Raw genomic sequence first — 26879 nt, 5'->3', positions numbered from 1 at the left:
CCTTTATCGCCTCTTCCCTTTTGCCTAAAATCCGTGGAAACTCGACATCCCTTTTCGATGGGTTGTTACTACCGATTGTTTTGGCCACTAACAGAAACCTTGATCGTAGAAGGCACATTGTCCGCATCGCACAAAGTGTTTCAGTTGCATTGGTTATCCTCCACGACGCCAGACGATATCTTCCTGCCATCGGACGTCATTTTTAAAGCATTTGGAAGCCGACATCAATAGCGTCTCTATTTGTTCCTCTCAACGACTTTATTGATCAACCACTCCCTGCAACATTGATTCTCTTTGATAGGTGGATTTGTTTCATTCTTAACAACCATGCGTCGTCAGAAAACAGCCTCCGCACAAGGTACCCCTCCATCTACACCACAAGCACATCATGGATTTTCTCTCAGACTACTCAGAAATCCTCTTTTATATGATACTTTTGGATCGATTTCTGCACTTCCTATTTTACCAGGCTGAAATATTCTGTTTCACCTATTTTCTCGTTATAAAATCAGAGAATTATTTACAGGCATTTCACACCTTTTTGACGCTGGTGCAGACCCTCTTCATTATCCTTTGTTGATCTATTTGTTTTACACAAATTTACAAATTGATCATGGAACTGAATTTCTTTCATCTCTTGTTCGCGATGTTGAAATTGAGTTTGATTCTAAACTCCTTGGACAGATCTTAGATATTCCACCTTCAGAAACTCTTTTCAATACTATTGAACTTAATGATGGAAGAATTTTTGAACAAATTCTTCTTCCCGGTGCACCTCATTGTCCGCCTTTCGAAAATACCAATCTTCAAACTCGCGCTCGCATTGCTGGATGAATTCTTGCCCATAATGTTCTACCTAAAACTGGATCTTTTGATTACTACTCCACAGATCTCTCTACGACTCTTTACATCTTATTTGGAAATATTTGGGTAAATTGGGCCAACGTGTATTTTACTACTTTGTGAAAACAAAAACCTTTTCTTCTGTATGAATGTCTTCTTACTCGTATTTTCAGATATTTCAAAGTACCCCTAACCAATGAAAAATATATTGAACAAAAGGAGTTTTTTAATCAAACTATTTTTAAACGTATGAAAATCAAATATTTGCCTCCTTTAAACTTTGATCAAACTGAACCATTTGAACCATCTCCCTCTGAACCCTCACCATCTCCTGTGACACCTTCATCTCAAGCAAAACGAAAGAAATTCTCTACTAGTCAAGACAATAATGAAATTTTGCAGAGAATGGAAGCTTTGGAGCTGTATCAACACACTTTTCGTGAAGATGTGACTCAACAACTTTCTTCAATTCAGAAAGATATTGTTGAACTCAAGGAGATGATCAAGCAACACTTCTCTTGAACTTTGTTTACTATCATTACTGAACTTTGATACTTTCTGGGTTGTAATATTTTGAACTTGAATTTGCAGTTTTTTCTTATGCTATATCTGCACTTACTCTTTTTTATTATGACAAAGGGGGAGAAAAAGATAGAACTTGCATGAGAAATTATGAGAAAAAGACACATGGATGGAAACACATGGATGAAAATTATTGGAGAAAAAGAACATGCCACATGGAAATTGCATATTGCATCATGACATGAAAATTGCATCATGTGAAAACATTGAAAATTGCATTATGTGAAAGACATTGAAAATTGCATTTTTGAAAAAGTTTTAAAAATGCATGAAGTAATGATGGAAATGCAAAATAATCAATATGTGATATATATGCTTTGATTGTGCTAACTTCTTATGTTTTGCAGCATATTGATAGGGAGAGTAAAATCTCCATCTATGCATCTAAATGCTCCATCTTTGATTAGTTTGTCATCATCACAAAGGGGGAGATTGTTACGACAATGAAGCCGTACATGATACTTCAAGTACAAGTTTTTTATGATGAACAAGTGAATCAACTGCATTTCAGCTAAGGCATTGAAGAAAAATGACAAGAATTGAAGAATTCGATGAAGAATCTTTGAAGACTAGCGTGCAAATGTAAAAATCATTAAAAGTCTTAGATTCTTGTAAGAGCCTTACTTAGAGTGCATATTTCGAGTGCATTTCACCTAAAAAGTCTTTAGAAATACTTTTCTAAAAGAACCCTTCATAAAAATCTTTTTAGAAAACTCTTTATTTAATTTTTCATGTTTATAAGTCGACCAATAGACTCACCAACCGACTAATCCTTTCACGCCAAATTTTCTAAGCAAAATGTCATTTTGTCAAATTAGTCGACCAAAGGTTTTATCAGTCGACCAGACAGAATGTCAGTTTTTTGGAAACTTAAGCAGCAGTCGACTAATGATTTTATCAGTCGACCGGACAGAACATGTATTTTCGGAAAAAATTAGCAGCAGTCGACTTAAAGATTTTCCAGTCTACTGATGATATTATCAGTCGACTAATTTTTTCTCTAGTCAACTAAGTTTCAAAACTTCAGAATTTTAAACGGCTTGATAAACACATTAGTCGACCGACGATAACTGTCAGTCTACTAATAGTTAATTATCAGTCGACTAACTACTGTTCCAGTCGACTAATTTTGTTGTTTTTTCTGAAACTTTTAAAAGCCGTGTCTTTTCATTTTTCAAACGTTTTGATCGTTCAAAATGGACAGTTTTGACACCCTTTCATAACCTCAACGTATGAAATCTTTCAACTATAAATATGAGTGCATTTCACACTCAAAAAGCAATGTAGCCCAATCGAATTACATTGAATTACTCTTTGCTTTTCATTCATATTCATTTTCTCACTCACATGATATTTTTCACTTTAGTTTTTCACTCAAATTCCTTTGAGAGATAGTGAATTCGTGAGTTGAGTATTTCAACAACCTCAAAAGCCAATTGCATCTCATTTGCATTTATAAGAAAGGCTCGTAGGTTGTTTGTAAGTTGTTACTTATTTCATTTTTCTGTAAAAGGAAAGGACTCCTTGGTTTAAAGGAGTTGTTTGCTTTCAGTAGGTTTGTTACTGAAAGTGGAACCAGATTTGGTCTGTGTATGATCTTGTAGTTAAACAAGGTTGATAGTGAAAATCTCAAACTAGTTTTGCTTGGGGACTGGATGTAGGTCGGGAAAGACCAAACTAGGATAAATTCTTGTGTTCTTTGTGTGATTGCTTTGTGTATCTCAAAATAGGCAAAATTCCAAAGACGTTATTTACAAGCACTATTCACCCCTCCTCTAGTGCTCGTTGCCTCGATCCTATAACACTTTCAAAAAGTGCCACCTAATATGCAACTCTGTGAGTGATGGTTCACTCCGACAAACTACGCAAATGACCACTATTTAATATTAATCTTCACTGTCGTATAAAAAACAAGTACATCATTTAAGCATTCATAATCTACTCTTGACTTTGAATCTGCCCATACATATTCACAACATATCTATTTTCATCCAGTTGCATTGCACTAAAGAAACCTGGGTCATTGCTTGATTTCTTCTGTAAGTAATCAACTAAGGAACATATTTCTTATTTCTTCATGTTATCTGTCATCTTCCTTATTAAATGGTTTCTTAGATCCATAGGTGTGAATGAAACATTCTCGCGACCACAATCTATATGCACGCACAAATTGTATGTTTTCCTTGGTGCAATGTCGGCACTATCAGTTATTTCAATAATTGCAGTATGCGCTTCCGTTACTTTACGATGTGACCTTAACATAGGACTTATATGTGAAGCTGCTAATTCATGGTTATGATCACTGATTAAAGTACGAGGTACATATTTTCCATTCAGAAGTCTTCTTATCACCATTCTCACTGGACAACCACATCTTTAATCCGGTTTGTTTCTTGTTGGATTTTCACTTGACTTCTTCCAACCTTTCTTAGAACAAACATATGTCTTTCTCACCACAACATCCTGTGCATTTTTTTGACCAAGAACACCTTCTAACACTGAAGCCAAGTTTTAAGGCATAATCATTGTACTATCATGTACATTCTCAATGCCTGCACCTTTATCAAGTATACTATCATGATCGTCTACCTTATTATCAAATTGCATTTCTTCTGCTGAAAGATTCAAGTCAAAAGTGAATTCAATGTATGCACCCTTCTTATCATGTGCATCATTAGTGTACATGTTCACTTCTTCGGGTGCGTCATTAGTACAAATGTTCACTTCTCCATAATTTTTCACTGATTGAGATACCTCATCTTCACTGCAACCAGATGATAAGCTCACCACTGTCATAAGCAAGATATCAATTTGCGTTAGCCAATGCATACGTTTACTACGATTTACTCAAGATGCATATAACAACAAATACAAATTAATTAAGCAAGTCAAAGAAACGATTGAATGAATCACAGTATAAAAGCAACAATGATTTGTTATTTGCTTATAGTATGCATCGAGTTGTCATTTACCATGCCAATGAAAGAAACAATTTAACAGATATGTATTGATGGTAGTGATTCATGTGACAACGATTTAATTATATATATGATGTTGTGAAGCGATTTCAATAGAAATCGCTAAAATGAACAGCGATTTGAACACACAAATCACCATCACAAGTGTGCAACAATGTATTTCTGCACGCACACGTTTTTAAATCATACTACAAATATCTTATAAATTGATACTAGAAAACACATAATATCTTACAAATCGATATACATATCACATAATATATTACAAATCAATATGATAATTCAACATAATCGCTTACAAATTGACACTATAAAACACATGATATCTTACAAATTGATATACATATTACATAATATATTACAAATCAATACTAAAATTCAACATAATCTCTTACAAATCAATATTAACAAACAATACAATATCTCACAAATCGGTATATGTTACTACAACTGTGATTTGCGTTACATTGTATATACTGAGTGAATGGACGATACTGGATGGGGTAGAGGCCTTTCCTCGCTTCTGTAAACAAGCATTCTTGTCAGCAGGTCCCACAACCCTACAAATATCTTTAATTTTCCAACCGTAAAAAATACATCCACCTGCAATAACAAAACAATGCCTTAATGGTACTCATGACGACATACGTTCTTTATAATAGTATGATGACATGGAAAGGTACTCACGATGCCTTAATGGCACTTGTTGGAATGTTTGTGCGTCATTCCTTTTTTCCATACTACCTAATAAAAATGAAGAAGAAGAGAAGACTGTAAAAAGAGATGGCCGACAAATGCCCCTATGACGACCACCAATGATCGAACCAGTCAATCGATTTATAGTTATCTCCACGAGGTAGGAACAAACTCAAGAATGTTTTGTAACACAAGGCACGAACAAGAAGGCGACTATGTATTGTAACACAAGCTAAAAACCAAGGCGAGAACCTAAACTCTGAACGACGACAAAGGGTGCTCCAACGACAACAGACGATGGCAAAGGGTGCTCCGACGACATCAGACGTCGACAGTAAATGGTGCGTCAACAAAAGGAGCTCATGTTACAGCAGATGGTGCATCGTCAAAGGGTGATCCGTTGGCAACATAAGAGTTTACTGCTTAGGGCAAAAATGAAACGTTTAGACTTTTTGAAGACTTAAGATCAGAACTCCCTTTTCTTGATAGAGGACATTTTTGTCATTTTCTTGAACCACTGTTTCATGTCGAGAATGGTGGGAAAGGGGTACTTAAGTCTTTGCAACTGCACCAAACTCTGATGCTAAGTGATGCCGACACACACAAGGATACAAGCCCCACATGCTTATATATGTGGCGCTAATTTGGACCCCCCGAACACGCAAACAAACTGTCTTTCAGGGAGAACGCACAACACCCTCCCTGCATTGAGGGGTTCAGATAAGAGATAAATGAAGGCTGTCATGCTATTAGATTAACTAAGTTTTGGAGCGAAGCAGAGGTGCATACCATCCAAAAACTTGTTGAAGCCTTTGAGACGGCGATACATTACCATCATAAGCCTTCAGATCGATCTTCTGGCTTATGGGGAACCCATTCATGTTAACCTTCAAAATCAGAGAATCCTCCACCTTCTTCTCAAGCTTCATTGAGGAGGAGGTGGCACCATATTGTCTACTTGGGATGGGTTTAGTGGACTTGAGATTGGTGCATCCATTTGCATTTACACATTAACATAAAAAGAATATAATAAGATTATATAGGCAGCACACAGAAAGATACACATTAATATCAGATTCATGATACTAAGATTAGGTACATAATAATAGTTGGCTTGTAGAAAGTTATGCATTTGATTACCATTACTTATATTTAAAATTTAGAAAAGGAGAATAATAATTGATTTTGATTCACCTTCATGACTTGAAAAAACCTATTTTGATGTCTGAAAAACATGATAAAAAACATGATTCCTATCAAATAAATTGTGTTAAGTACATCTACAAGGTCTAATTGAAAAGATGCAACCTACAACTATGATCTCTAGTAGGGGAGAGTAAGTGCTCCCATAGCACTGTTGCATTATATATATATATATATAAGAAGGATCGTCCAACCAAAGGATGGTCCAAAGTCTATAATTGATGATAATCTACGTCGTTCCTTCTCCAAAGATCGAGTTTTTCATTGATCAAACTTTACATATTGGATTTTGTTTTGGATTATGATTTTTTGATGTTTAGATGCGTGTTTTAAAGCACTAAAAATCATTGGCCCACAATACTTTGCATTGTAAAATTTTAAATGCATTGTGAGCCGACCATTAATTTTCACATTTCGAAAAACAGGGCTATCTGTCTTAAAGTCTTCATGTAAAACATATTTCTTATTAAATAAATTATGAAGAATAAATATATGAGGTCTGATTGATGAGATGCTCAAGCATTGGAGAAGGTGAGCCTTTCTATCGTCATTGGTTGTAGATTTTTAACCTTCCTTTGGTTGGATGGTCTCTCTCTCTCTCTCTCTCTCTCTCTCTATATATATATATATATATATATATATATATATATATATATAAAAGTAATGAATACATGTGCAAGCATGACATCATCCATGGATACATGTGTGAGCATGATGGCATGCTCACATGCATCTATGTCCAACGTGGATGGAAATGGATGCATGTGTGTGCATGCAATCGTCGATGTCATGAGAGAGAGAGAAAGAGAGCCATGTAACATTTAAGAAAGTAAATCTTCCCTTTTAATGAAAATTTGGGAAACATGCAATTAGAATTTAAGTAAGCTACATGTCCGAGAGAGGCGTAAACGATATACCTTAATTTGGTTTGCCGTTATCAGATGTGCACCTTTATTTTTCCATGCTACAGTGATTTAGCGACGGTCCAAGACTGCCACTAAAGAATTGACGTGCCTTTTATTCTTTTGCACACAACCCTTTTAGTGGCAGTCTATGACCATCGCTAAAACATTGTTTAGCGTTAAAAAAAAGGAAGGGCGTGAAGCATGTGTTTCATGACTGATAACTCAGACCAAATTAAGGTTTGACGTTACTCTTGTCCCCTGCAGGTTTATTTAATATGCATCACAGTCATTGGATCTCAAAAGATCAATGCCAATCAAAAGAAAGTAGGTGCTCCATGAACAACTTATCATTACTATATATATATATATATATATATATAACGGACGCCCAATGTGCGCTCATGTTAAAAAGACCTTTTAGTTTGAAGCGCTGCTAAAGGTCAGAGCGAAAAATTAGACATGGCGCTTCAAAAGTGCTGCTAAAGGTAATTTACCTTTAGTGGTGTTTTGAAGCATCGCTAAAGGTCTGGGCAGAAAGTAGACCTTTAGTGGCGCTTCAAAAGCATCTCTAAAGGCTCTTTTTTAAGAGAACGGGTGTGATGGGGGCTATTCAGTCAGGCACCTACCACTTTTTACATATAGGAATTCAATATACTAATGTCCACCAGTTCTCATGCGTGGAGCGATTGAACCCCACAGTTGTTCGATTCAAAAAGTTGTTCTGGAGACAGTAACCCTAATCTCTCTCTATATATATTCTCTAACGAAGCCCTAATCTCCTCTCTCTCAAGCCTTCCGCCCTCCCCAACTCCCCGCGAGCCCACTGTGGTGATCACACTCTCTCCACCGCTCCGGCCCTGTCCGCGCGACTCCACGGCCAGGCAGGCCCACTCTCTCGAATCTTTCCCGCGAGTCGCGAGTCTCGCGACCTGATGTTTGATTCATCCTGATCTCTCTCTCTCTTCTCTTTTTTTTCATTATTTTGGTTTTTTATTTGACATGATTAAAACACACAGCTCCTCCTTGCCCCTCTCCGTTTTCTATATCTTTTATTTTTCTCCTGATGTTGTTTCCGTCCTACTCTCCCCATAAACTGCTCCCGAGAAACCTTTTTTTTTTATACATCTCTATTTTTTTTTTCATAGTGGGTAATCTAGATGCAGTGACATTTTAATTAGTACATTACTTGCATTGCTTATGGCTGATTTAAAGGTACGTAGCTAAGCTGGAATTCTTATGTAGAAAACGTATCTTTGTTTTCTTTTAGCTCATTTCATTTGATTTGCTTATTGCCATCCAGCCGATTCAAGCTATCGCATAAAAAAAATTTCTGCTCTTTCGAGATCTAAAAAACGAGCATTATGAGTGCTTTTGTTTGTCAGTGATTGCTGTTAAGATGGGGTGTTTCATTTTTTCAGATTATATGCATGTATGCTTGATATATTCAATTCAGATAGCTAGGAAAAATTATAGGTTGTGCGTCCTCCAGGTAAGACGGTCGCTGCAACTCCTAAAGATATCCTGACAGTAACCATAAAATTTTTAAAGCGCATCACTGTAATAATCTTAGAATACAAATAGGACTTACCATTCCCTGCAAGACCATAAACAAAATATAGGACAAACTTATTTTGTTCGATGGCACCTATAATCTCCTCAAAAGTATATCTTTGTTAATCGTTTAGTGCTTGACAACAAACCTTTTGCTCATCCAAAACATCAATATTAATATCATTAAATATACTACATTAAAAAATATCTTCCGCAGTTATACTCTGCACAGTAGATGGAAGATCATAATATGATAAACCTTGATTTAAATTGTATGCATGTTTGTATCTGTGGTCTCCTTGTAGTTATCTCTTGATTTTTTTCCTTTTCTTCAAATGCCTTAATCTTACATCATTCCTCCCGGTTTTGAGTTCTTTTCCTCTTAATGTCCTCTATTCTTTGCTTTCTTCACTTTTTGGAGTTATCATTACTCTTGATTTCAAAGAAATCGTTTTTTTTAGGATGCACTTAAATTGTTTGAGGGAAAACCTCAACCAACTTCTATGATTGCTTTAAAGTTTTTCTTAACGGTTTTTACTTCTCCCCTTGAATATTTTATTACTCAAATGACACTTCTCATTCGCTTCATAAAAAAAAATGGTGAAGAAGGAAAAGTGTGGGGAAAGCAAGAACTCGAGGTTCCTACCTTTTTTCCCCTTTTCCTAACAAAATTCACCTTGTTTTCTCCTCACTTCTATTTCTCCAATTCTCCATTTTATGTTTCAGACAAATTTCCGAAAACACTCAGGTTTATTGTTTCTGTGATCATTTATTTATTTATTTACTTTGATTAGGTGTTTGGGCAGCATGCAGTATCCCAAGTTGAAACCGTGCCTGCTGCAGTCGCTAATCGCTGATCATCTTCTCGAAGAGAACACACCACTCTCTGATCCTTCGAGGCTCTCAACTATCATTTCCTCCATCAAATTGCATGGCCTTCTATTGGAGCATTTTGATGGTTCACCCGATCAGAAACTTGAGAGTGAGTGGCGATCTGCCATCAATTCATGGATTGATGGTTTGATCTCGCTGTGTTTAAGCAAAAAGGTACTACCACCTTGTTAATTCTTGTTTTAAATATTTCCCTTTTGATTTCCAAAGGAGTGAATCAAGACAGGAGTTGGTTTTGATAGAAAGTTTATTCTTTTCCCTTGTGGTGACTCAAAGAATGTGTTAATTCTGTTGCTCTGGGTGCTTTGGTTTGAGATTATCACTATGATTGTTTAATGGTGTTTGCTCATGCTTTTATAAAGTTTTTTGGTGTTATGGTGACTCAAAGAAATGTGATCATATTTTGCTCTTGATGGTTTTGATTTTGAGTTGTTCAGTGTGAAGATCCTCCTTTTTTTTTTGCCTTTGATCATGTAGCCGGACAAGTGCTGGGTTGGCGTCAGCTTGCTGGGTGTAACTTGCCAAGAGTGTAGTGCAAGCCTGTTTCTCACATCTTATTCATCCTGGTTCGAAAAGCTTCTCTTACTGCTCAAGGTTTCATTCATGAACTTGACTGTTTATATTTCTCTTACCTGTCCAATTTTTTGCTGTGTAAATATTAATCTCTATCAGCTTATGTAGTATATATTTCGACAATATGACAAATAATTGAGTGAATTTGATTCACATGGCTAAGCACAATCATGCCACAATGGCGGGTTGAACATGATTTTTGGGTGGTTCTGCTCCATACCATTTACAACTAGATGATGGGCTTAAAGTGTTCTAAGTTAAAGCCTGAAGGACATTGCATGTTTGATAGATACCCTGTGTGTCTATCCTTTGCTGCATGGCTTAAGCCAACACACACTATCCTTGGTGGGCAGCAGAGTACTCTGGAGGTTTACACCGGAGCTGGTGAAATAGGGCCACAACAAATGTGGCACCTCTTGGCCAATTAGGGGACGTTTATATAACAGTGGTTTCTCCTTATAAAAAAAGTCAATTACGACTAGACACATAAAAATGTTTGTCTTACTCTCTTTGATCTATTTTCCCTTGCCTTGTTTGTGAATTTAATAAGGTTTGTAATGCTCAGACAGTCATGCATCTAGGCTCATAGATTTGAGTCAAAAGAGGGAAATTTTGATATATTGTGACATCATGTTTGATGTAATATTTTACTTTGCTGCAATGGCACCATTCAGCTTTGCTTTTCGTTTGAATATGTTCTTCGTACCTTCAAAAGAGATATGTAGAAGCAGGAAAAATTTGTTTCTCTTTCATTGCTATATCCATGTATGTGTATATGGCATAGATATCACTTATATTTTGAGAAACTATCTTGATATTATTTTGATATAGTGAGAAGGCACTGCTATAGCTATACTATAATGATATCATCACTACAGTTTCATAACTTGTTTCTTTTTTAATTTACTGTCTTTTATATTTTTTTACCTTCTTTTTACATTTCTTTGTAGAAATAACACTTATGAACTTATTTTATGCTATCGTTTTTTTAATTTTTCATTTTTAAATGCAAAAGGTTATGCTAGTTTTTCTAAGATTTTATAGAAAATCCTATAATATCTTCAGAAATTGCTTCACCATTGTTGTGACCAGTGTCACTGATATATTGAAAATATTGTGATATTATCGGCTATTTCAAGGTAGTCGATAATATCCGGAGTATATCACAATATTTTTAATCTCGTGATAATATCATTACAGAAAGGGAAGGAAGGAAGGACAAGAAAGAAGGAAAAGAAAAGAAGAAAGGGAAGAAAAGGAAGGATAGGAAAGAATGAATATAAAAAATGAATGGAGGGGAAGAAGGAAAAGAAAGGAAAAGAAAAAAAGGAAGGAAGTAAAGGAAAAGAAGGAAGAGAAGAAGGGAAGGGATGGAAAGGAAAGAAGGAAAGAAAAAGAAGAAAGGGAAGAAATGAAGGAAGGAAAGGAAAGAGGAGAAGAAAAGATGCTCCAAAGATATGATCCCATCCTCATATACCCTCATAGTAAAATGACAATCTATCTCAATATGCTTGGCCCTCTCGTGGAACTCTCGATCCTTTATAATGTGAATGACACTCATATTGTTACAATACAAGGAGGTTCTTCCACAATGAAACACCTAACTCTCCCCAAAGCCACCTTATCCAAATAATATCAGTTGTAACTAAGCCATAACTCTATAGTCTACCTCAATTGTGGGTAAAGCAACTCATTGATGCTTTTTGCTCTTCCAAGAAATCAAAGTGCTTCCAAGAATAACACAAAACCTTAAAGTAGAGAGGTGGTCTCGAGTGAATCCCCTATAGTCTGCATCTCAAATGTTTCTAAGGTTTGTGGAGGATGATGACAAGAACATTCCAAAATGCATAGTATCTCTCACATATCTAATAATCCTGAAAACAACAAGGTGAACCAATGTGGTTGAGCTCATACATTGACTGACAACATGTACATAAATGATATCAGACTTGGATATAGTCAAGTATATCGAACTCTCAACTAATTACTTGTATATCATTGGGTGTTCTAGCTCCTCTCTATTTGTAGCCCTTAACCTCATAGTTGCTTCCATAGGAGAGGTAACTTTCTTAGAATTATCTGCTACTAGCCTTGCTTTCTCAACAAGATCAGTTGTATACTTATGCGGGGATAAGTAAAGTCCCCCTTGAGTATGCAACTGCCAAGGCAAGGAAATATTTCAAATTTCTAAGGTCTTTCATTTTAATGATATTAGCTATCCTCGGCGTCTACTTTTTGCACATCATCTCCTGTAATCACCATAGGAGTAATATACACTTGCCATGAGATAAAGAGGATACAAACAAAGCGGGATCATAATAGCTTTGGTCAAGGCCGAAAGATCTAACCACAATGTTGAACTTCTCAAACCACATGCATGGTGCTTGTTTGAGCCCATACAAGGCTCTCTTCCATCCGCATACTCTGCCTTTAGAATCTGAGTACCACCAAGACATCAAACTGTTTGAGAATGCCAAAAAAACTGACTTCAATTCTTATGCTCAACAACACTATTTGTTCTGGTGTATGGAGACAAGACTTTTGGTGTATGATACTATTTTTAACAAGAATTTATTATAGTTCATTACTTATGTATTCTCTCCCTGAATTTGAGTGAAAATCTTAAATTGAGGTAAAAAATTGAGTTTTAATCATAGCATAAAATTGTTTTAGAATGCCAAAAAACTCACTTTTATTTTTTATAAAGTAAATCCATGCATATTTTGTGCAGTCATCTATGAAGGGTACAAAATACGAGAATCCACCTTTTGACAAAACTGGTTAGAGCTGCTAAATATCAGAGTATACAAGATCAAAAACATGCAATGACTCCACACTACTACCATCAAAAGGTAATGCATGACATTTGGCTAATTAGCAACTCTCACACTCCTTCATAGATTTAAACACTATAACTCTTGACTCATCAACGTACCAAATGCACTAAAGTCAGGAGTTGAGAAACATGGCCGTGGCATCTATGCCAAAGGACTGAAGGATCTAGCACAACAACACCACAACAAAAAATATGTGGAAACAGACTCTTCAGTCGAGTCAAGCAATACAATCAACCCCTTCTATGCTTAGTCCCACTCCTCCTCCCTAACTACCGTCAACACAACCATCAAGTGAAAATACATCACATTATAACGTATCATCTAACTTTTTGATATTAAATTCAACGCAATAGATGGAACATGGTATACTTTTGTAACCTTTAGTTGGTTCTTAATGTTAGAAGACAAATTTATGGTCCAACTTTTGATACTGACCTGATGTCTCCATTAGTTATGTGAAAGGATCCATGACGATGCTTATAGTTGTCTAAGGCAGACTCATTGGCAGTCATGTGACATGACACCCCTGAATCTATTAACTAACTTGGACAAGGACTAGGTATGCTTGCAGGTGCAGAGGAAGTGGATGCAAATGAATGAGCGAGGAGCTGCTAAATTTGCTTTAGTATTTGAGTCTATATAAAGGAGTCAGAAGCCTGGGCTGCACTTATTATTGATACTGTCGGTGGTTAAGTTGCAAACTACAAGTGTATTTACCGTTGAAGTCCTAAACTTTTTCTTCAAGTTAGGAAATGCAATCTCCATATGCCTCATTTTTTTATAATAGTGGCATCGCATTGTACCCATGTCCCAACGAGACGAGCCACTCTAGTGCGTATGTTACTCACCTTGAATATGTGTTTGCTTTGCTGCCACAAGTACAATATCATCTACAGATTTAGCTTCAAAAGACTTGATTTTAGTCTCTTTTGCAATTAGCTTGCTCAACATCTGAGTGAATGTAGGGAACTCAGCTCTATGTAACATCACACACTTAGTCCTATCAAACTTAGTTTTCAAGGTCATCAGAAACTCGATAACTCTCGACTTTTTCTTTCTATGCACTGGGCAATTCTTGCATTCATCACATCTAGTGCAAGGGGGATCTGAATCCATAAGTGCTATCACATCCCAAATTTGCTGCATTTGTGAATAAAAGCTTTGCACAGTCTTACTTTCCTATTTGAGCCCTCTAAGATCTTGAACCTGCTGGTACTCTCTTGCCTAGTTGTTTTGTTGGTATACTGGAGCTAGAAAGTTCTAAGCATATGTGGCTTTCTCAAACTTGGCCTGGTTAACTGCTGAGCATCCTTGACCCTAACAACCATGCCATAATCTTTGCATATTTTACATCTATTCCCCTGCCTTTTCATCATATCAAACCACGCTGTCCACCTTTTTTGTCACACCCCAATTAATGGTGACATTGCTGCCCAACTCAGCCCGACACATCAAATTGGTCATCAACACCTCTATAGGATTTCAAACGCTACCCGAGAGGCTGAAAGCAATCACAGATAGATGTTAAGCTGAAAGGAATTTAAAACACAGAAATCCCTGAAATTTCTAACTACGACCCCTATAGAACCTGCCCGAGAATCATCACATCTAACCAGCTCCAAACATCAAATCAATGCCTTTATCATGATTCTAGGTGAAAGCAGCCTAAATAGATCCAATCTAGGGCAGAAAATAACTTGGAAATAATCCAGGATTTAAGATTTTGTGAATCAGACCCTATTTGTCAGAAAAGTTCCAAAAAACCATGAAAAATCACGACTTCTTGTAGAGAACTCCAAATTGCACGAAATTGTTTGTGAAATCTTGTCCTCTGTAGCTCTTTTAGTTACAAATGAAAAAGATTCCCAATAACCTATCTCTACCTTAGGCATTCCATTAATGGCTGATGTCAGCTATGCACTGTATCACACTAAAAAATTGTTGCTTCTAGATGATCTCCTCCATTCATGAACTGCTGCAATGGAAGGAAGAACACTGATATGCAGGAGTTCAGCATGTTTCTTGTTACTCTTCAAACAAAAGCTATATTACATAAGGCTGTCCTCCTCTTCATTAGGGTTCAATCTACAATAATTTCCATGCCTAAACTACGGTCGATAATCATATATATTGATAGGACTATGAGTAACACCTGCATGCATATTTACATCTTTGTACATGAACAAAGCTAGTATTTTCAACAATGTAGCACATCCAACTAATGATCTACTATTTTTGCACGAGGTTCACAATCACCAATTTGATGGTTCCACTGATAACAATTGTTATGATGTAATATCGCAAACATTTATCTAAATAATATAATAAAATAAATGTGAACTTTGTTCTGCCTGCTTGGAATATTAAGCTTCTGGGTGTCCTCAAGAAAAAAAGGTGGGGGTGGGGGGGGGGGGGACAAAAACCTTGTTTTATATGTCCATACTATCTTGAATGATGTTATTATGAATGCGTTGCATTGATTCTTTTTGGCTTAATATCTGTCCCTTTTACATGTTATTTGAGAAAGTTGTTTGGTAATGATATTTTTTGTCTTGCTATGCAGCCTCAGTCAGACTCTCATTTTATCAAAGTGGCTTCTTGTGCAGCATTATCAGACCTACTTACGAGGTTCTTATTTATCTTGCTTGTTATATGCCACTGCACTTGTCCTCATTTTGTGGTATCAATGATGTGATATATCCGTCAGTCAATATTTATTTTGTATTGTTTTGGAGGTGTGCTTTCATTCATAATCTTTTTGTAATGTTTGCACATTTTTTATGTGTTCTACTATTTATTTCTTTTACTAATTTTGCTTTTCTTCTCCCACTATGCAAGCAGGCTTTTAGCCCTGGTTGGACTTGATTCCAAGGCCACATAATCATGATACTGAGTCTCCATGGTCTGTTTATCATGCTTACTCTTTTTATACAACTGGCAAGAAACCTCACAGAAATCTGCTCTGAAGTATAGAAGAGTGTACTTGTCAGTTATGACTAGAGAGGAGTCATTAAGCTGAAAGTTATGCACCGTTTTTCCTTCTTTTATAGCGAGAGAATGTGAAAGTACATTTGGTACATTTGCTTCCTCTTTAATACATATTGTTATGCTTGTTATGAACTTATTGATGAAGGGAAATGCACGAAGGCCTTTATCATTACATGTTCTTTTCTGAGTAAAACCTTCATGATGCACTGGAACAAATCTTGAGGCCAAAATCTGGACGGCATAGTAAATGACCAACTCTTAGATACTTAAATCCAAAATCATACCAGAGAATCAGAGATAAAGCACCAGAGCTACGGAATATCCAACTTTTTCTTGGATCTAACATTTGCTTTTGTGTTAATGGAAAAACAGAAGAGGGAACATTTGGTTTTGTTCAATCCAAAAAATGATACTAACTTGATGTGAATGGAAAGAAAAATTGTTGCGCTCGACATTTATGGATTGTTTTTAAATTATATAATTATTACTGCTTGGAATCCAACAAAATATTGTTTTTTGGAATTTACTGATTTTCAATGGGCGTTTCTTAATACATAAAAAAGTGCACATGCCAACATATAAGAACATATGTCGTACATATGTACAAAATGAGTCATGGTACATTTAGTATCAATCTTGCTTCACATCCAGAAATTTAGATGAACTGATTATTTTTACAGTTGCAATTTGATTGTTTTAGTACTTACAAGTTTACGCTCCTTGGTACTATATTTGTGGTATGTGCATCTACACTATCCTTTGTGTGTATGTAGGAATATAGTTCCTTATTGTTGTTGATTTCCTTCGCTAATCAATTGGTTCAGGACTTGGTTCTGACATTACTTTGTGGTGTTTATGATAATAGGCTTTACAGTTTTCCAAACTCTAAGAAAGAGGGAGCTTCCATGTCAAGCAAACTTATTCCTTTGGTTCTGCAACTGTTAACACAAGATGGTTCAGATGACGTATTGGTTAGCAAGATTCTTTCCAATTAACTCTCGCTCCCCTCTATTTTTCTTTTTTTGATTTCTGTGCCCATTGTTTGACACATTTTTTAGTAGCATGTTGCTTTTGCTAAAGTCATATCTGCCACTCTGATATTGATTTATGGATTCCAAGCTCCTTAACCTAAAATATAAAATCAAGACCTTTTAGCAAAACAGAGAAAAAGCGACTGCTTGTTTTTGTTGAATATGTAGAAGTCTAAAGTGTTATAGTATTTATTGAATAATTCCCTTTACAATTGGAAGCTATGTGATTGGTCTTTAACTGATATACTTTTTAGATATATGGGAAGTGTGGTAACATATATATATAGTAGTTTCCTACACCCTTAGGTGTCTACGTGAGCCTACACACATGCGGAACACACACATTTGTTTTTGCCATTAAAATGACCTTTAGGCAGGGGTTGCGACTGGCACTAAAGACCTTCTTGTACGCACAGACGCTGTGCATAGTGGGTCGTCCATCATCAGCAATGGACGACCCTGGTGAGTTCGCACTTCCAAAATTTTAGGAAGCGGGAAGTGCGGGAGGACTTAAGAGCGAACTAGGAAGCGACCTAGGGGGAAGCGAAAAAAAGAAAAAGTATAAAAAAACAAGAAGAAAAAACAGAAAAAAATGAAAAAAGAAGGGGAAGTGAGCTTCCCAGTAATTGGGAAGCACACTTCATTCCCGTTTAATCAGAAGCGCCACGTTTCGTGCTTCGGAGAAGCGCGCTTTCTCAAGTCGTATGGTGCTTCCGGTAACCCTAGGCATGCCCATGTGACATAGCAAATCACAAACTAAGTTGCCAATGTCTATGTCATTAAGGACCCATTCTTTGTATGTCTCTCTCTTCCTTTATGTTTTGAACAACATGTAGTGGTTGCTATCTTAATAGTCTTATAAGAAAGATCAGCATGTAATAAAATCCAGCTCACGAGCTTTTTATTTTCATGAGTGCTTTGCTGCAGACTTGTGTAGTTATATAGTGTTAATTAGTCCCAAACCGAGTATTTTTAGTGGAAGTGCATTGAGTGGTTTGACTGTCCAAATGATTTGCTTTTGCCTCTTTTAATATGTATGTTGTTTGACTCTTCTTTTTAGGAGTTACATGGACTACTCGTGTTCTTATAGTATTAACCTTTTGCAGGAAGCGGCTGCTGGTCTTCTTTGTAACCTGTTAACTTTGTTTCCGTCATCTTTTCATCGTCACTATGATAGTGTGAGTGCAAATTTCTTTCACTCCCTTGGAATGTTCATTATGACTTTTTCTGAGTTGTTCCTTAGAGACAACGCTTGAACCTCAACTTGTTCTCTATGGACTTCCAAATATGAAATATTAAAGCATTATGTCAACTTAATGGCTTCTTGCCTGTGTCAATCTATTTGACAATTTGCTTGAAGGAAGATTTATAGTGTTTGGGGATATATTTTGTATAACTGCCAATAATCTGGATTTATAAACACAAAATTTGTTTTCTAGTAGCTTGCAAAAAGTTTTTCTCCATTAGGATTTTTTTTCTTTGCATAGTAGCTTATTTCTAAACTAATTAAGAAATCAATTTTAGTTTTTTTCATTTCACCTATTGATTGTTTCAATTGGATAGTATTGGTTTATTATGCGCCATTCAAAATTAAAATGTTTAAATTTGTGAAAGAATTGTCATATTAGTTTGGATGATGTACTGTCACAGGCTGAGGCTGTTGTCGCAACCCTCTTGTTCAGAAATTCAAGCTTGGCTTTATCTAAGGTGTGAACCATGGGAAACTAACCTGCATCTATCGGTTTTGTTATTTTAATAGCACTGTCTTCTCAGGGACTAAATGGTCAACTCCATAGATGGTTTGACTTTGTCAAACTTTGTTTTGAAATATTCACTGTTATAAAAAATTTTCGCAGTCCCTTTTTTTGCAGACAGGATTTTTATGTGTATTGTTCTTTTCCTTTTGGATAGTTAAGCTTTTACATTAAATACTTGGTTTTTCATGTATACTTTTAGATGTTTGCCCAATTACTGGCTTTCCTTCCGAGGGCAAGGGGTGATGTTGCTAGCTGGTCCCAGATGATGACGAAGCTTTTGATATCAATCAATACAAATTTGAATTATATTTTTCAAGGCTTTGAAGATGGTAATTGATACAAATGCTTTATATTTATATGTTTGTGAAGCCTTGTGTTAAATAGAGCTAATTCTTGTTTCTAATGCAGCAAACAAAGGCTTGAATGCTATCAATCTCTTGGTTGAACCAGGAAAAGATCCCCCTCCTCCCTTGGGTGGTTACTCAGATGAACAACCAAAAGACAAGTTTGGCAAACTTCATATTCCTCATGTTTGCTCATTGATGAAGTGTTGTATTTCAATGCTTACCAGTCCTTATCATGTCCAGGTAGGCCAACATATTGTTTGTTTAATATTGTGGTCCTGTGAATTTCATGCAAGGCCATTTCCTCCTTTGCCCTTATGTTTATTGTGGATTAAGATCTACAGTGATTTTGTTTCAATGTTGTCAGGTCACTGTCCCTATGCACTCTCTGCTTTCACTCGTCGAAAGAGTGCTCTCACTGGATGGTAATAACTGCTATGCTTCGATGCCCGTTATGGCCATTACTCAGCTAGAGTTTATCTTTTCTGATCTCCCTGTGTTGCACCTGAATTGCTTGGATTTGCTACATGCAATCATCAAGGGGGTCCGCAGGTGAGTCACAACTTTGTTACTGTTTTCTCTGTGAACACATGGTGGTCATTATCATTTGGAGAATTCACTAGCGCCCATTTTTTGGTATTTGACAGATACATCCTTTGGAGTTTGCATTCTCTAGATTTCTTGCAATTAAGAACTGTTATTTTTAGCATTTCTTTATTTGATGAGATTTTTTCCGAGATTTAAAAAAAACATAATTTTCCAAATTATCCAGGGATATTCACTTGCCAAGAATATCCTGAGAATAAGATTGTGACTATGGACAAAAGCATCTAAACCATTCACATGACAACATCTGACATGATCCATTTCAGATCAAGTGTCTTTTGCGAACAAACACAAAGAGGAAGGTGCCAACACTCCGTTACACATGTTCTTTACTTCATATCTTTTCAGATCCTGAGGAGTCTATTGAATCCCAAATGTGAAAATTTTGTTCTTTATAAATTACCAGGAACATTTCTTCACTCATCATTTGTTCAAGGGGGGGAAGTTAGAGCATGTCAACGTGCTATGCCTCATGCACTACCTTATGCCACCAGGATTTATAGTTAGTCATCTTCTTCTTTCTATGTTTTTTGCTTGTAGGTATTGGAAATGTATCTGTTAATCATCTAAGACTGTCTGCTTTGTGTTAATACCGTCCATAGTCCAATTCATCCTTAAAAACTGTAGTTCATAAAGGTGTATTTGGAGTTGTTTAGTCTAATGCCACATTTTCTTTCTTCATTTGTGCATGTGCATGTTCAGACATGCTAGTTGACATGTTGGGTATCATTTAACACCGCACATTATCTTTCCTAACAATTAGTTCTTGTGCAGTCAATTGCTACCTGCTGCTGGGAAGATTGTACGGCTTCTCCAAAATTATTTCAGGAGGTTTTTGTTGCCTTCCATTAGAGTCAAGCTTTACACAATTGCAAAAACTTTACTCATCTCCATGAACGTGGGTACGGCCCTAATCTTTCGTATCTCTTATTCTTACTGACACTGCTTTGATGTGTGCAAGACTGCCAAAACATTGTGTTTAATAACTTTTTTTCTAGAGGATGGTCGCCAAATTTAAAATATTCTTTTTATAGTTTTGCTCGCTTAGGTAGCTGCTGCATTAGAATGTTTGTGTCATGAAATGGCACGGAATCTGAGGCACAGGAGAAAAGATAATGATGCATTTTAGCAAAGAAAAAATAACAAAACAAAAATAATAATAATGTCTTTTATTAATTGTTCAAAACATGGATATATACAAAACCCATTCTCATTAAACTCACACTCATACATACATACATGATCATACACACTTGACACACATTATGCTAACACACCCATCACTCTCCCATTTACATGGCACACACACTTATTTTGCCTAACGGTTTGTCGGACCTCCAACTAGCCGGTAGGCTATAGCCCAACAACTAGCTGGTCAAAAGAAAATGACCATAAAGGATGAGATTGGTCATCTTAATGATTACCAAAATAAAATAATAGAAGTAGAATAAATAAAAGAAAAAAAATAATACTAGCCTAAAAGTATACACTAGGTATATGTAAACTAATCCTAACGGGTATACCTTGAGTATACCAAATCTAAAATACACAATACACTATAGGTATACGTCTAGTATACCTAGAATACAAGATAAAATGAGAAAGGAATAAATACAACAAACAATCCTACAAGTATGCTCGAGTATGCTGAGGACAAATACGCATCATTATTACATATTTCCTAACTGTTTGAACTAGTCCAGCTATTCCATGAATAACACATTTCTAGCATCATTTGCATAATGAAAATAAAATTCGTGCTAAGTGAATTAATAAAACATATTGGGCATGGAAACATCCGAAAAATATGCATTAGAATTTTAGTAATATCCAGAGCCCCAACTATTCTTGAAATATCAGGTTATCAATGAAACTCTTTTTTGGCTCTCCTTTTTTTTGAGTGTCCAGTTGTATGAGAAAACTGAAAACCATATCATACTTAAAATATTTTCTTCTCGTAGTGTTCAGAACCATCAAGTTTTATTGAGAATCTAGCAAGAAGCTCTGGCCGCATTTTAGACATAGTAGATTCAGTTTCTGCTACAGTATTGGGTAACTTGTCACTGTCAATGTTTTTACAGCTCTTTCTGATGACATCATAAGTTTTCATTTGATCTCTGTTTGATGTTTATTTCAATTCATTTTTGAACTATTCTTTGAGTTGGCTAGTTTATGGAGTCTCATACTTTAAATCAAAGTCATCAGTTGTGGTGCCTGTTCGAGCCTCAGAATTTGAAATCATGTAATCTCGTTTTCGATTCAAACAGGAAATTTTGAGCTCAGACATTCTTTTACACTTTTTGGAACAGAAAGTTTGACAAAAAAATGGGAATTGCTGAGTTGTTATGACTTGTTTATTGCATATTTTCTTCGTTATGTTAGGTCTTCCTTTAAAGCATCACATAGTTCAAATGTTCTAATTGCTTTTTTGCTGGTGGAGTATAGCTTGTACCACAGTACCTTGTATCTTTATGTTTAAGAAAAATAAGAACTTGTACTAACTTAGAAGTTCTGATTTTGATCAGGAATGGCTCTGTATCTTGCCAATGATGTAATTGATAATGCATCTAGGGATCTGGATATTGGTTTTCAAGCACAGGGATCCATCCCTTCTCAAGTACACTCTTCAAAACATGGAACTGGGGCATCAAAAGCCTCTAGGAGAGGAAAGAGGAAGCATGTTTCTGGATCCCCTGAGGATAACTCAAGTGGAATTGAAGCTGAAGTTTCGAGTAATTGTCCAAAGATTCCTTTCTCTGTGCAGATTTTTGCTCTTCAAGCAGTAGAAGCCCTTCTTACTGTGGTATGCATCTTAAACAGTCTTTCTTTGGTTCTAGGTGTTAGGTTGTTTCTGATCTGTTGATTTCCTCATTTATGAGGAATCATAGGTTTGTCATTGCTTGAATGAGGCATCTTGAAGTTGACCATAGTAAAAATTTCCTTGTATTGCAAAAGGTCCCATGAATCTAATAGTATGTGACTCAATGTCAGCCATGAAATCTTCTTTTCATTGCCATGTCTCAAATCTCATTATAAGGGATTTTGTTGTCATGAGAATCATGTGGCTTGAGAGAATCTCTCAAAAACATCTAGATATATTTATTATATTTTAAAAAATAAAGGCACATATAAATTCATAGTGAAAAAGATAAACATCTTAGCACAGTGTTAACATTGGGTTGATACAACAATAAGATTATGATATTTTGAAAATAGCATTTTTTGCATTTTATTGACTTTTTAAGTTGCCATGATAAAAGCATGGTAATTTTCAAAGTATTGGCTCAAATCTGCCTTAATTATGAATATTATGAAAGGAAAAAGCTTTTTCCCTTCATTGTTACACCATGCATCAGAATTTTGTAATATATCAACCGTTTGTAGTCTTTTTTATATGCTTCTTGGTATACTCTCCTCTTTATTGACCTTTGCAGGTTTATGTTACAGTTCCATGGTCATTTGGCGGCACCTAATTTTATCTGCTTATTTTGTGAAAAAGGAAAAAATGTTTGTGTCATTTGAAGGATTGTTTTGTGTAGTTATAGTCTTTCATTTTTTTCGGCAGAATTTAAGTTCCTTGTAGTGTGGATAACCGTTTTCAAAGATATTTCGGCAAATTGGTTAGTTAAAATGCTAGAAAGAGTTTCTGATATTCCGTGAATGCTGAGGGGACAGTTTGACGAGATGAGAATTCAAAAATATGGCACAGAGAAAGTAACGTGATAATAGATTTTTATCTCTCAATTTCATTATCCTTCTCTTTATGCTGTGTTTGTTATCGGGGCAAACAATGCTTTTGCTGAAACTACCATTGCTACTTGATTATACCAGGGTGGTTCTTTACATTCACACAGCTGGAGACCAAAGGTTGATCTTCTTTTGATACACGTAGCGACCAGTGCCTGTGAGGAAGGCTGGTCATATGAGGACCACAACATTGTTATGGAGGATGAAACAAATTTTGGTCGAGCAGATTTTCAGCTTGCTGCACTTCAAGCACTGTTGGCTTCTTTGCTTTCTCCATGCTCTCACAGGCCTCCATATTTATCACAAAGCCTCGCACTTTTCCGTAAAGGTTATCCTTTTGCATTTGATTTACAGTATATTACATTGAGAATTTCATCTTTTTGCTTGTGATGACAATACTAAATATTATCTGCTTCATCCTCAGCCATATATTAGTTTACAAGAACTCACAGAAATTCATCTAAACAAGTGCAGCAGTTGGTTGAATCTACAATAAATGTTTTATGAAGGAAAATACATTTTATTCAGGGTTTCTGCTGTATTTACTGGGTCTTGGTCAACTAGAAGAATTGTGATTGTTGGCATGCACATTGAAGAGAAATCTTATTTGTTAAAATGTTGATGGTCGCAGGCAAGCAAGAGGCTGGGACAAAACTTGCAGATTTCTGTGCACATGCTCTTCTGGCTTTAGAGCCTCTTATTCATCCACGTTCCCTTCAGTTAATGCCATCCTCATCTCTAATTAGTAATAACACAGGCATTGGTGGCTTAAACCAGAGGTTTCATTTAGCAGTTAATGAAAATGGGGTAGGAGACAAAATGGGCAGCCCCAGAGTGGACTACCCAAACATCTCAAAAACCGGTAAGCCGAAACTCCCAGTTGATGTGGGTGATATTTATCCAGATGACAAGTTATGTCTTGGTTGGTTGGCAAATATGGAAGAAACCGACACTGCTGAAGACAGACAGACAGTCCAAGTGGATGGTCTGACTGAACGTCTAACTGTTAATCTTGATAGAGTTGGTACGTTGGAGCCCTGCTCGGTTGTCAGATCAGAGAAGGAAATTTTGAAGGAAGACACCAGAAATGGTAGCTCAGTTCTGATACAAGAAATGCGGGTGAGTGGTGGTGCGGATGGTATGGGTAAGAGCACATTTCAGGAGCTAGAGGGCCATGAACCGGAAGAAGTGGTGGTGCATATGGAAAAAGACACTTCAGCTGAAAATGCAGGTGGGCTGTTTAAGGAATCTGAGCTAGTAAAACCAGTGGCATCACCATCAAAAGAAGATTCAGTCTCAGCTGGAATTGCAGATATTTCTGCTGAAGACAGCCCATTTTTCACCAGATTTTCTTCGTTGCACAGCACAGAAACCGTGGCATTGTCATCTGATTCAGAGAGTCTTCCAGACATCGTTGAAGGTGATCCAGACACAGACTAAAAACATGCATGCAGTGCTCATCCATACTTGATGTGTGGCTTGTGCAAGCTGGCCCTTTTTTGAATTCTTTAGATTCATACAATACTACCTTGAAGAAAGAAGGCTAAGGCCGGCCGGAAGAAAAGGAACAAAATGTAATTAATTTTAGTTTGTCGGAAATTAAATTATTTCGTTTAGTGAAAGAGTTGAGATAGATCCACAAAAGAAAATGGAAACAAATTAGTCCATACTTATGAGGTTGTGCTCTGCAATTGAGGTTTACATCCATTCTTTTTCGGGATATTTTATTTTTCTTTTTACTAGTTCGTTAATTTCTTGGGAAAATTCCATTTAAATGTCGACCTTTTGCCCTTAGTTCCAAGTATGGACCTCACATTTCTGGCTGCACAAACCCTTTGAGCTGTCATGGGTACTCACCATTTTGGTGGGGGTGTCCATGGTAACACAATACACGTGGATGCGGACATTGACTCGTAGTGTTCATAGTTTAATGTTATTGTAATGAATTTAAGTATCATTTCAATAAAAATATTTTTCAATATTAAAATATCGAATTTTAGTTTTTTATTAATTAGAAAATAAAAAAACCTTTTCCACGTGTTCTATTTTTCAAAAAGAAATTAGACTTACGTGTTAACCCTCCCCCCCATCACGTGTCCCCGTGTCTTTGTGATAGTCTTTGAGGCCTCTAATCATCACTTCACTGTTCTTGATTGATAGCAATAGCCCAACTCCTTCACCCTCCCTCGTCTTCCTTCTCTCACCTGGCCCATGGGTAAGGTGCAATATCCAGCGAGGATCCGTTTTGCCAGTAACCGCTGCCCACCTCAAACAGCTGGTACAACTCTAGGCCTGTTTAGTTGTCTATCCTGCCAACAACTCTCCATTTGGTGGTTGAGTGGGTGGGTTTCTGATGCAGGAGTTGAGCCTAGTGATTCGGGTTCATTAGATCATTTTGTATTCATCTTTTCTTATTTAAATTTGGACATTTGTATTTGGGTATTGGATCATTATATGGTCTATATCATTAGGATAAGTTTGATTTGATTATAAAGTTATTAGAAAAGGATTCCTTGAAATGTCAACTCAAATTCACCCGTAATCAGACGTAATCCCATTTTGCCCGGAGAGTATCATTATGGTTACTTGATAATCCAACCCAACATGATAACATCCATAAGTGATTCAAATGTAGGGGTGTCAGTGGGTCGGGTTTGGTTTGGACCCAGGTGGAAAACCATACTTTGACCAGATTTTTGGGGCATGGTATCGGGTCCAGACTCGGGTCTAATCGGGTTCACTTTATGAAAAGACATACTGGGACCGATAAGAACTACATGAACCAAACCCAATAAAACCATATTTTTTGTCATTTTACCTTGAAAATTTGTGGGTCTTAAGGGTCTGGGTCTGGTATAAAATTTCACAAACTATACTAGGGGCCATGTATGAATCGGACCTTCGGGTCTGGTCCCAGGTCTTCTTATTTATCACCATATCGGGATGTTGTATGGTTTGGTTTGGGTCCGGTCCGGGTAAACCTGGCCCGTTGACACCCCTATTCAAATGTCAGCAAATTCAACAAAAGTGCTACAACTAAGCCCAAAATAAAAAAATGCGATTGACACAAAAAAAAATGCAAAATTACCGTATAACAAATATAAAGTTAGGTCTACTCGCAGCGTATGTTTCCACCACCATAGAGCCAATAATACCATTTTGCTTTATGGAGTTTTTTATTGGATTCATTCTAAGTACACAAAATATAACAATCGATGCTGCAAGTCTACCATAACACTTGTTGTGAACTACAAATCGAACAATTAAACAAAATATAGTTTAGTAAATTTTGTTGTAAAGTATATTCATGTACATCTTCCTTTTACGTATATTAAGCAATTCAAAAA

At 36.3% G+C, this 26879-nt stretch overlaps 1 protein-coding gene and 1 long non-coding RNA gene across 2 annotated transcripts; both read left to right on the top strand.

Annotated features, from left to right (window-relative positions):
* Nucleotides 1-9784: 9784 nt before the first annotated feature.
* LOC149812709 (uncharacterized) lies at nt 9785-11476 on the top strand. The gene is made up of 3 exons (XR_016428312.1): nt 9785-9805; nt 10127-10243; nt 11423-11476. It is a non-coding gene; the product is annotated as an uncharacterized LOC149812709 (long non-coding RNA).
* Nucleotides 11477-18262: 6786 nt separating this feature from the next.
* LOC149812708 (uncharacterized) lies at nt 18263-25181 on the top strand. The gene is made up of 7 exons (XM_089991851.1): nt 18263-19164; nt 19244-19422; nt 19547-19731; nt 20560-20687; nt 22311-22588; nt 23617-23860; nt 24164-25181. Exons 1-7 carry the CDS (start codon nt 19035-19037, stop codon nt 24970-24972), a joined length of 1953 nt encoding a protein of 650 aa, XP_089847977.1. The 5' UTR covers nt 18263-19034; the 3' UTR covers nt 24973-25181.
* The last annotated feature ends 1698 nt before the right edge of the window (nt 25182-26879 follow it).

The sequence above is a fragment of the Nuphar pumila genome, chromosome 16 (genome assembly GCF_984573655.1).
Source record: "Nuphar pumila chromosome 16, dmNupPumi1.hap1.1, whole genome shotgun sequence".
In the NCBI taxonomy this organism is placed as follows: domain Eukaryota; kingdom Viridiplantae; phylum Streptophyta; class Magnoliopsida; order Nymphaeales; family Nymphaeaceae; genus Nuphar; species Nuphar pumila.
This window is presented reverse-complemented; position numbering and strand designations above follow the sequence as displayed.

Bases quoted from the DNA above. Each gene is read 5' to 3' on its own strand.
- LOC149812708 (XM_089991851.1), top strand. From the start codon at position 19,035: ATGTTTGCCCAATTACTGGCTTTCCTTCCGAGGGCAAGGGGTGATGTT. The intron at 20,688-22,310 runs GTACGGCCCTAA...GATTTTGATCAG, and splicing joins ACTCATCTCCATGAACGTGG to GAATGGCTCTGTATCTTGCC. The intron at 23,861-24,163 runs GTTATCCTTTTG...TGATGGTCGCAG, and splicing joins CCTCGCACTTTTCCGTAAAG to GCAAGCAAGAGGCTGGGACA.